We start from the raw sequence: 11727 nt of genomic DNA on the forward strand, positions 1-11727 counted from the left end.
ATTAAAAAGATGCCCAAGTTCCCACCCAACCCTCCACCAGACCAGAAAATCAGAAGCCTCCTTACGCGGATGCTCATACAGAAACTAAGTTTATTATTTTTTCTTCTTAAAAAAAAAAAAAAAAGAAAAAAAACCTTATTGTAGAGAAGTCCCTCCCCCTTTCCTTAAGGGTGGAGGGCTGTGAAAGACTGCTGGGGAATCAAGTACAAGGGGGTGGGGACAGAGACTATCTTGCCACCCTTAACACTGCCCAGCCATGTGGGGTGAAAGGGAAGGGAATATGTGAAGTGCCCCATTTCCATGACAACCAGTTTCCTACCCCCTACTTTGGTGGAAAGAAGGGAGAAGGCCCCTGTCTCCCTGGAGGCTTTCCCCCTCAAAAGACTTCAAGTAGTGGTTAACAGAGTCAGGCCTGGTTGTGGAGGGAGGGGCCACGGTGGAAAGCCTAGGTGGAGGGGCAGCCCACTCACGTCTTGGCCTTTCGGCCTCTGTGACTAACAGTGGGGCCAGCTGGGTGGGGCGGGGCACTGCTGCGTAGGATGCGCTGGTCCCCTTGGTTGGTTGTCCCACCAAGGCGGTGGGAGCCAGACTTGCGGCGTGGGGTCCCATCCCCTTCCTCTTCTTCACCTGAGGCTTCAGCCTCAGACTCTTCTACTGAACCCTCAGGCCCCAAGGGACTTGGGGACTGCAGGCAGCTCCGCTTTGCCGGCCCGGGACCTCTGCCAACTGGGACACCTGCCCGTTTGCGAGGCACCTTCTCAGTCTCTAGTGGGGGAACTAGAGAACCTGGACGTAGCCGGGTGGAGCGCAGTTTTGGAGCTGAGACTACGGGAGGTGTCAATTCTAACCCGCCTGGTCCATCTGCTAAATCCAGGTCATCCTGAATTACAGCCACCACCATGGACCCTTCACTTTTCCGTCCCCGCATCCCCTCTGCTTCAAGGCGCAAGCGGGCCAGGCGGGTGAGGGGGCGGCTTCCGTCCTCATCAGAAGAACTACCCTCACTCTCGCCCTGGCCCTGGGGTTGCTGCCGCCTCCCCAATCCACAGCTCTCAAGAACAGACGTGTCACGGTCCAAAACAGGGACCTGGCTGGGCCGTGGCGATGGTGGGTTTTTGGGAGGTCGGCCTCGCTTCCGCTTGGGTGGGGATGTTGAAATGGTGAGAGTGGTGACAGTGTTGGCGACAGTAGCAATGGGACAGGCTAGGAGTGGTGGAAGTGGTGGCATTGGGAGCGGCTGTGTCCGGCTCTCTAAGCTGCCATCCCCTGGAGAGGAAATGGTCCCAGGAATGGGTAAATCACGGGCCTTAGGGGGCCGCCCACGCCTTCTTTTCTCCACAGGTGATAGGATGATGGGCTCGGGTCTATGAGTTGGCTGGGGTCCAAGAGGCTGGGGCCCAGAAATAAGCTGGGGTCCCAAAACAGGCTCTGCAACAATAAGGGGGTCAGCCCCAGGGACCTGGTCAGCCCCATTGGTTTTTCCCTTTGAGGTGGATGAAGGGGCCTCATCCACCCCTCGTCCAGCATCTGCGGGAGACCTGTTCTTCTTGGGAGGCCTCCCCCTCCGACGTTTCATAGCAGGAGAGGTGATGGCAAGCAGCGCCCCTTCTCCATTCTCTGGGCTGCCCTCTCCAGTCACCCCCAGCTCAATGTGACGGCGAGCTATGAAGGGCTGCTGGGTTGGGGTGGGCAGTATGGATGGGGGAGCAGCTTCACAGGGCCCACTGGTAGGTGGTGAGGATTCTGGCCCCAACATGTTGCGGGTAGATGGGCTTCCTGGGCTGGCACCAGTCTCAGAGACCCCAGGCACTAGAATGCTGGCAGTTCCCCGCTGCTGTCGCCGTCGCCTCACCAGTTCCTTTTCCTCTACCACAGTCACTAGCCGTCCTGGCAACTTGCGAAGCACTTTGGGGCCTGGAGGCTGCCCCGGCCGACCAGCCCCCTGACCCCTAATTTCTACATCGGCACTGGTGCGACGTCGAGGGGGCCGGGCAGGTGAAGAACCCTCAGGTGAGGAGGTGGCTGAAGATGAGGTTGATGGAGCTGTAACCTCAGCTGAAGCAAGTTCCTGCAGCTTCTGTGGGCTGGATGTTGGGGTCTGGGCTTCCACTAGCTCTTCTGAGTTCTTGTCAGCCTCCAATGGCAACTGAAGTTGCTCATCAGATACTGCTGAAGGTGGGAGCACCAGACCACTGTTCTCACTCGGACACATGGGCACCTCCTCACCACCAGGCAGCACTGTGAGGATGGTCCCCTCAGCAGGCTCTGGTACCTCCTGCTCTTGACCATTGGGGAAACTGCCAGTCTCCAGGATTGGGCTAGGTGCAGAAGAGGTGAGAGAAAGGTTCTTTTCTGACATAGGCAGGATCTCAACAGCAACTGGCGACAGATCCTTAGGGGGCATATGAGTAAGCGGGGAAGTCTCAGAGGGGGCCATATCAGCCAGCTCCAGGGACTCACTAGATGCCAATGTTTGTGTACACAGCTCTGCCTCAGGCCCCAAGTCCAAGGGGAGGTTGGTGACTGGGGGGAAGATGGGCACAGAGGGTAGACCAAGCAAGAGAGGGGAGGTAGGGGTTAAGACAGAGGTTTGAGCTGGAGGTGGGGTATGAGCTGGTGGAGGGGTATAGGCAGGAGGAGGTGTGCTGGCAGAAGAACAAGGGGGAGGAATCTGCGGAGGAAGTGGGGGAGAAGGCAAGATATGGACAGGAAGCATGGTTAATGGATCTGGAGCTGAAATGGGGATTGGGGCAGGGATTGGGATGGGAACTACAGCAGCTGAAGCTGGAGTGGGTCGAGGCTTAGGCGCTGGCCTGGGAACTCGCTCCCTGGCAGGGCTACAGCGGGGGGGCGTGGAAGTGCTGCGGGTATGATGAGTGGATACGACAGGAGTGTGGTTTGCCCCTTGAGTCTCAGCCCGGGCTCCACGAAGACGCTCACTGACTCGAGTCCCTGGCCTTTCAGGGGCCTTGACCTTCTTACTGCGCCGGTGGCTGCCTCCACCAGTCCCACAGGAAACCTCATCCCCAGCCCCTGGTCCCTCCTCCTCCTCTTGGGGTAGGCGGAACACCTCCTCCTTGGCTTGGTCCAGGTCCTTGCGGGCAGCTTCCACTTGCTCCTACCAACAACAGACCCCACAGGGTGGTCAGGGAGAGGCACTCAAGGTGGTAGTGGGTAGAAAACAGTAGCCTCCCACTTCCAATCCCACCTCCTAGAACTACTCACTTCTGCCTGCTTGAGCTCCTCTCGGCTCACCTCCTCCAATGAGGCTTCCAGGAATTTCATAGCATAGCGCTCAATAGGGGTCAGCTGTGGGGAGGAAGCGTGGTGATGAAGAGAGGGACCTGGTGCCCAGGGCCCACCCATCAGCTGTGATTATTTTTACCAGGGAAGATAAGAGGGTCAGAGTCCAGAGGAAGGAGTTAACTAGTGGGTCCAACACTGACCTGTTCGACAAGGGCAGCAATTTCCTGCTCAGCTCGGGACATTTCCTCATCCTCAGCCCCAGGCCGACCGGCCTCCTCTCCCTCACCAGCAGGAAAACCATCATTCTCATTGAATTCTGCAAGCTCAGCAACCTGTTCAGCCTTGGCTTGGGTGGCTGCACGGATATCCTCTTCATCTTCTGCCCGACATAATGCCTGCAAGGGCATGTGAAAGAAAATCCATGAGAATTAACAAACTTTACATCCTGTGATTTGATTCTGGCAAAAATTTGAGGCCAAGTTTACAACAAAATAAGGAAACAAAAAAGCACTGGGCTCAAAAACCCTGGGTCCCAGTCATGGTTCTGTCTTTGCCTTTTTTTTTCATAGACAAGCCAGTTAAATTCTAAGGAGCAGTTTTCTCACCTGTAAAATGAGATCAAAGCACTTTGCCTGCTTAACCAGAGGCATTTACTGTATTTAAACATACCATATGTTTATAGTTTATTAAGTGCTATAAAAGTGATATCGCTATTGTAAGGACTGGACTAAATTGGTTCTTCACTCTACATGGTAGATTCTGGAATAAATTAAATGTTGTCTGGGTCACAGCCCAGATTTAAAACAACAACAAAAAAACATTTATACCAAACCAGGTTTATAACATTACTAGAGGTCTGTATTTTATGCACGGGTGGGGTCCGGCCGGCTTGCCCCGATGGGGGCCCATCGGGCCGGGCTGGCCAGGGGGAGGGACTGCAGGTGGTTTGCTGGCCAGCCCCGCCCCCGATCAGGGTGGAGCAGGGAGCCAATTGGGGCCTGGATCAGGCTGGTTGGCTGCCACAGTGCACGTCATAGCCATGGGTCATTCTGGTCGTTCTGCTGTTGTGGTCGCTGGGCTTTTATATATATATATAGGTAACAGAACTCAACTCTCATCTGGGCCCCCAAGTTACCAAAGCAATGCAGTTGTACACATAGGATGGAACAGCAAGGAGGGTGGGTGGATGGGAAGAGATCAACCAAAGAACTTACACACACACTAGAGCGCCAGTGCACGAATTTGTGCACAGGTGGGGTCCCTTGGCCTGGCCAATGATTGAGGCCAGCTAGGGGGAGAGGCCTTGGGAAGTTGGCTGGCTGGCCCCACCCCCAATCCGGGCCCATCAGGGCAGGGTTGGGCAAGAGAGGGAGGGGCCTTGAGAAGTTGGCTGTGGGAACACACTGACCACCAGGGGGAAGCTCCTGTGTTGAGCATCTGCCCCCTTGTGGTCAGTGCACATCACAGCAACCGGTCATTTAGTCATAAAGGTCGCTTAGGCTTTTATATATATAGATATGAATAACCCATGGACACAGACTATATGTAGTAAAAGCCTGGGGTGGGGAGGGAAGAGGTCAATGGGGGGGGGGGGAGGGAAGGGGACATATGTAATACTTCCAACAATGAAAAATTTTTTTAAAGGCAGAAAGTTTTAAAAACAAAATTCTTTTTTTATACTGAGATGTCTCATGGCAATAGACTAACGACATCTAATCTTTCCCTTGAGATATGATGGGAGCTTATACCCAAGTCACTGAAGGAAGTAGCCTAGAGTATGGTCAACCATGAGAAGGCACTAGGTAGAGAAAAACATTTCCATGACACTTTACATCTGTAGTTCCTAAACATGTTTACTTCTGAAGAGCTCTGAAAAAATACATATGATCAGACCTCACCTCCTAAAATGATTTAGATTTTTAGATGAGGTTCAGGAATCAATCCTTTTAAAAGCTTTCCAAGTGATTCTATTATGCAACAATGTTTGGAAAATGAGTTCTACCCATGTACAAAACACTTCTTTTTTATCTTTTATTTTTTAAAATATATTTTTATTGCTTTCAGAGAGGAAGGGAGAGAGAAACATCAATGATGAGATGGGAATCATTGATTGGCTGCCTCCTGCATGTTGGACTGAGCCCGCAACCCAGGCATGTGCCCTTGACCAGAATCGAACCTGGGATCCTTCAGTCCGCAGGCCGATGCTCTATCCACTGAGCCAAACCGGCTAGGGCAAAACACTTCTTTTTTAAAAAGAAATATATTTTTATCGATTTCAGAGAGGAAGGGAGAAGGAGAGAAAGATAGAAACATCAATGATGCAGAGATCCATTGCTCGGCTGCCTCCTGCACACACCCTACTGGGGATCAAGTGTACAACCTAGGCATGTGCCCTGACTGGGAATCAAACTGTGACCTCCTGGTTCATAGGTCGACACTCAACCACAGCCACACCAGAAGGGCAACAAAGCACTTCTTAATCCACAATGTCATTTAACCTTAGTTACTTCCTTGTCATTAGCATTTTAGAAAAATGGAAAGTAAGGCTCAGAAGATTAAACAGACTAAGCTTAACAAATACTATTATTAAAAAGCACTGCTGGCCCTGGCCAGTGTGGCTCAGTTAGTCATTCCATGCACTGAAGGGTCGCTGGTTTGGTCCTAGTCCAGGCACATGTCCAGGTTTTGGGCTCAATCCTGGATTGGGGTGCATGCAGGAGGCAGGTGATCCTATCAATGCTTCTCTCTCACATCAATGTTTCTCTCTTTCTCCCACCTCCCTCTCTAAAAATCAATAAAAACATATTTAAATAAATAAATATGTATATATGTTTTGTTTTTTATTTAAAAAAAAAAAGCACTGCTGCTTTTTTTTAAACTTAGAAATAAAAACTAAATCCTGTCTTTTTTCCTATGAAACCATAGAAAACGATCTATTCACAACTATCAAAGGCCAACTATAATTTGAGAAGCAGCAGAAATAGTTCTTTCCCTCTGGACAAACTCAATAGATCCAAAGACAACACACACTGTAACCATTAGCTCTCCTCTAGGGACCGTCCACTTTTTTCACCTGCTCCAGGATGTGGGTCTGCTTGCTGGCCACAGTTTCTTCCTCCTCTTCAGAGGCAGAGGGTACAGAGGAGCCAGATGACTCCTCCAGGGGCATATCAAACAATTCTCGGATGGTCTGCTTTGGAAAGAACAGGAGAAAAAACGTCAGTCAATGGAATGCTGGTCCCAGGCCTACAACTATGAATCTGATGATGGTTCTTAGAAGTATCAGGTGCCACCGGTTGAAGATGCAGGTCTGTAGAGGTCAAAGCATCCTCTTTCATAAGCAGGAGTAATGCTTACAGGCAAAGCAGTTCTATTCTCCATAGGCTGGAAGAGAGTAGTACCTGTTTAAAATATGCTGTGGTAAAGTTGCCTCCCTCAATGGCCATGTCTCCCAACATTCTCTTCTGATTTGCCTTTTTTAGGATGTTCTCCTCCACTGTCCGTTCACTGATAAGCCTAGGGGTTGATGAAAGCCATGGGTAAATAGCCAAATACATCAATAAAATCCTTCCAGCAAAGGGGAAGCAAGGTAGGGGAGACTAGGCAATACCTATAGATGTGAACATCTCGGGTCTGGCCAATTCGGTGACAGCGATCCTGGGCCTGAGCATCCATGGTGGGATTCCAGTCGCTGTCATAAAAAACAACAGTGTCTGCTCCCGTCAGGTTCACGCCCACACCCCCACTCCGAGTTGAAAGGATGAAGCAGAATATACGTTTGTCTGCATTGAATCGTTCCATCAAGGCCTAGAGGGAAAGGGAAAAAAAAAGATAACATTGGGAGAAATCCCCAAAAATAGACCCAAGGCTTAGTGGGGCTCCTTCTTGGACCCCAAGGCCTGGAAAAAGGAGACAGAAGCTGAGGTGAGTCTCTTAGGGCTGCAATGCCTGGATTACCTGTCTCTGTTCAACTCTAGTAGACCCATCCAGACGCAAGTAGAGGTGACCGTGGTAGGTTAGAAACTGCTCCAGTACATCCAGCATCCGGGTCATCTGGGTGAATATGAGTACTCGGTGGCCCTCCACCTTGAGCTGTCGCAACAGCACTGCTAACGTTTGCAACTTTCCTGAAGAGACATGAAGGGATGCAGGGAGCTAGCTATAAACAACACTGGAAGGCTGTAGTTGGATGGTAACCAAAATTTTAGGCCAGGATTTCAATTAGCACAGGATACCAAAAAATCTGAATTAACCTCTTTTCTTTCCCTAAGGGTTCTCCTCTTCAGTCTGCTTCTGTCTTGGATTTAATTTCTATAGTCTTACTAGGGGTAGGGCAATATACACCCTCGGGGGGGGGGGGGGGGGGGGGGAAGGAATCTGCAGTAGTGTTTGAGCAAGAAATTTTTAAGTACTACAATGAGTTATACCAGCTGAATCACAGGACAGATTCAGAGAATAAATTATCAACAAATCCCGATTCATGGTTAACAGACAGGGATTGAAGGTCACAGAGATCAGAACCATAAAGGCAAGATCCTAGGTTATCTTAGTTCAACGTCCCATCAAACATGGAATTCACTTCTGAAACATTTCTAGTAAGTCAGTCTGAAACACTTGACTTTGAATTCATCTATTCTGAATGATTTCAAACGGTTTTTACTAAAATATATATTACGTATAGTAATAAAAGTTCTGCTGACTTTCTTATTAAGACATTTAGGAAATCTCCAAAAACATGTTACTATAGAAATATCTGTGCAGGATTGTGACAAAAAGCCATTCTTGGTTAACAGAACCTGAATAACACTGTGGACATCTGGCAAGGCAAGCCTCAACCCAACCCAGAAGACAACTCATGAGTGATCCTAAATAAGCCAGAGTTCCTTTTTGCCATTTCCTTTTGACAGTGATTGCTCCAGGGATGGGCATATGGCCCAATTTGAGCCAATGAATTATGAAGCAAAGTCAACTGGGAGGGCTTTCTTTCCCAGGAAAGAAGATTTGCTAGGAGTCTTTTATCTCAACCCCTGGCTTCCTACTCAGAGCATTTGGTGTGCTCCCTGGAGTTATGGCAGCCATCTTCTGACCATGAAGAAATAAGCATGAGAATAAAAAGATAAAAATTAAGGATGGTAGAAAGCAAGGTAGAAAGACAAGAAGATCCTGGATCGATGAAGATACCACTAATCTGCTGAACCAACAACACAACATTATTCTCAGAATTGCTCATTAAGTCAACAATAAATGTTCACTTTTGGTTTTCTGTTACTTGCAGCCTAATGCATTGTAATCAATAGGACTCCAACCAAAAGGTAAGGATTCTTGTCTTTTCACAAAACAAAATTTACTATTTACTGTGCAGCATAAATCTGAAAACTCCATGCTGTGCTATCTTGTTCACCATCGAACCCAAAATGATTAGCAAAACAGATGTTCACAAAATAATCACTGAACAAATAAATGAGTTAACACACATTTTCAAATTCATCAAAGTCAAATTCATGAATGATGAGAATCCATCATATGTCTACAATTCTCCATCTTGCCCATAAGCATAACCTAAAAAAACTGTCTAATGTTTAATGAAATCTACCAAGACCTTATGTACAACATCCCTGAAAAGAGTAAAAGAGGTCAAGGGACCCTCATTGGTCAATGAACTCACCGCAATCGTACTGGATAAGCCTCAAGTCAGGGAACTGGGTGCGCATGTTACACACAATACGGTGCAAAGGACGAGCCCGGGGCCAGAGCTCACAGGCCAATTGCTCCTGGAAGGCTGCCTGACGTGGGGCCAGCCAAGGAGGTGGGTGGCAGGCATGCAGGGAAGGGGGAGGTGCCTCCACAGGAGGCATGACAAAGATGAACCTGCAAAAGGAAGAAGGCAAGCAGTATAAAAGATGAAACTCTGTAGAGTCCCAAGAGATAGCACCTTCAACATCCCTAACCACTACATCCACACAGAAGCCCCAAGACCCTCTTCCCATGAGCACTTAGTCCTGCCAACCTCTCAATGATTTCAGACAGCTGGTCTAGGCGTTGCTGAGGAAACAGGACAGCCCGGCGGGCAGCCTCAGTATAAGTCCAAAAGGTGGGGTGGCTGGGGCGAGAACAAGGGCCGATGGGGCTGGCAACAGGTTGGGGCAAGGTACAGAAATCCAGGACTTCAGTCCCATACACGGGTGCCAGGGCCCCATGAGCCTCACTAAGTTGGAAAATCCGTTCCAGGCGTTCAGACCGCTGTCGTTTTCGCTTTTCCTCTAGAGAGTCCTGGGGATGAGAGAGAGAAAAACAAACAAACAAACAACAACAGAAAAAGTAATCAGTGTCCTCATAGAAAACCTGACAGTTCCTCCCACAATTAAACAGAATCTATGGGAACCATAAGATTTTAAAATACATATGCTTTTAATTATCCAAGTCATCAATAAAGGGCGTTATTCCTTTCACAATTTGTAAGGGAAATAAGTTCTCTGCAAAAGAAAACTGATCTTTCCTTGTATGCCACCAAAGCAGAATGCCTGAATATTCAAATTTAAGATCTGCATTCCAAAAATCTTATAAAATAGATGGTTTGTGGAAATTTTTCTATATAACATTTAACTCCAAAACATTCAATTAATTTATCTTCTTGCAGTATATCAAAAACAAGTATTAAAAGCCTTCCTCAAATCACTGACCAGGATACAGAAAGACTAATCAAATCCACAGCAGGTTTCTGCAAAGGGCCAGACTAGAATGAACTGGGATGGGAACATAACCAGATATTTAGATATCATCACTCTAAGAGAGAAAAGGGGAGTGCCTGGCAGATAGGATATCTGTATGACTTTGACCCAATCCTTTCCTCTATCTTGTGCTTCCTGTTTCACAGGTTATAAAACCACCTCTCTCTCTATATATATGTATTTTAAGCACTTACTACACTTGCAATTTTACTTTTTAAGAAAGGGAAGGGGATACCTTTGATTAATGCCTTCGACCCACTAAATTTAAGGCCCATATATCATGGACCCTATCTGATCTTGTTAACTATAATCACCCACTACCTAGCTCAGTATCTGGCACAAAGTAGGCTCTCAATAAATCTGTTAATAGAATGGATCCCAGAAAATGGTCCTGAAAAACAGCAGTGCCCCCAAGTTTTTTTAATCCTCACCCGAGGATTTTATTTTCACTGATTTTACAGAGAGAGAAAAGGGGGGAGGGAGAGGAGAGAAACACCGATCTATTGCCTTCCGTACACACCCCAACCAGGGATCGAACCCACAACCTGGGTATGGGCCCAAACCAGGAATCAAACCCATGACCTTTCGGTGTATGGGACAATGCTCCAACTAACTGAACCACACCAGCCAGGGCCCAAATCTCCCTTTTTGATGGCTATATCAAGTTTAACCTCTTGGCTCCTTGTGATCTAAGTGAGAAAGCATCCTAGCACAGCGAAAAATCAATCCAGGCGAGTTCTCAAATAGTAGCAAAAGAGGAAAGATTTGCAAATCATGTATCTGAAAAGGGGCTTGTATCTAGAATATATAAAGGACTCTTACAGCTCGATAATAAAAATAAATAAATAACCCAATTAAAAAGGGCAAAGGATCATAGAGACATTTCTTCAAAGACTAGAGGCCCGGTACACGAATTTGTGCATGGGTGGGGTCCAGCCGGCCTTCCCTGATGGGGACGGACGACGACAACGACACAGGAGGTTGGCCAGCCGGCCCCAAGGGAGGTTGGGGGGGGTTGCAATCGGGGCCCCAATTGGCCTGGTTGGCCGCTGCAGTGTGCGTCATAGCAACCAATCGTTCTGATTGCTTGGCTTTTATATATACAGATACACAAATTGTCAACAACCACTTAAAAGATGCACAACATCATTAGCCATGAGAAAAATGCAAATCAAAACCATTAGGTTCTACTTCATACACACTAGAATGTAATAAAAAAGACAAATAGCAAGTGTTGTCAAAGATGTGGAGATCCTGGAACCACCCTTACAGGCTGTCTGTCAATGGGAATATAAAATGGTACAGCTACACTGGAAAACAGTTTGGCAGTTCCTCAAACAATTGAACATAGTTATCATATGGCCCAGCAATTCCAGTCCTAGGTATACATCCAATATAATGGAAAACATGAAAAGATACAAGATCTTATTTCATAACTGCATTATTCATAACAGCCAACAAGTTAAATAATTCAAATGTCCCTATCAACTGATGAATGTAGAAAATGTGCTATATCCATAAAATGGAATATTTAACAATAAAAAGAAATTAAGTACTGATATGTGCTATAACATGAATGAACCTCAGGAACATTAAGCCAAGTTAAAGAAGCCAATCACCAAAGGCCATATATTATGTGACTTCATAGACAAATCTATAAAGACAGAAAATAAATAAGTAAGTAGTTGCTGAAGGCTAGGAGAGATAGCGAAGTTCGGGGATGATGGCTAAGGGTGTGAAGTTTCTCTTTAAG

The 11727-nt window shown here is 47.4% G+C and overlaps 1 protein-coding gene across 3 annotated transcripts in view; it reads right to left on the bottom strand.

Annotated features, from left to right (window-relative positions):
- Positions 1–70: 70 nt before the first annotated feature.
- The window catches only part of SRCAP (Snf2 related CREBBP activator protein), a 36781-nt gene continuing 25124 nt past the window's right edge, over positions 71–11727 (bottom strand). For all 3 annotated transcript variants that reach the window (XM_079782074.1, XM_079782073.1, XM_079782075.1), the window contains 9 exons: positions 9254–9516; positions 8912–9114; positions 7204–7373; positions 6857–7053; positions 6648–6762; positions 6320–6439; positions 3447–3641; positions 3226–3309; positions 71–3118 (listed from right to left, as the gene is read on the bottom strand). In XM_079782074.1, coding sequence (XP_079638200.1) covers positions 467–3118; positions 3226–3309; positions 3447–3641; positions 6320–6439; positions 6648–6762; positions 6857–7053; positions 7204–7373; positions 8912–9114; positions 9254–9516 — 3999 coding nt within the window. In that variant the 3' untranslated portion in view covers positions 71–466. The remainder of the gene's footprint in view (positions 3119–3225; positions 3310–3446; positions 3642–6319; positions 6440–6647; positions 6763–6856; positions 7054–7203; positions 7374–8911; positions 9115–9253; positions 9517–11727) is intronic.

The sequence above is a fragment of the Cnephaeus nilssonii genome, assembly GCF_951640355.1.
Source record: "Cnephaeus nilssonii genome assembly, chromosome: 2".
Lineage (NCBI taxonomy): Eukaryota > Metazoa > Chordata > Mammalia > Chiroptera > Vespertilionidae > Cnephaeus > Cnephaeus nilssonii.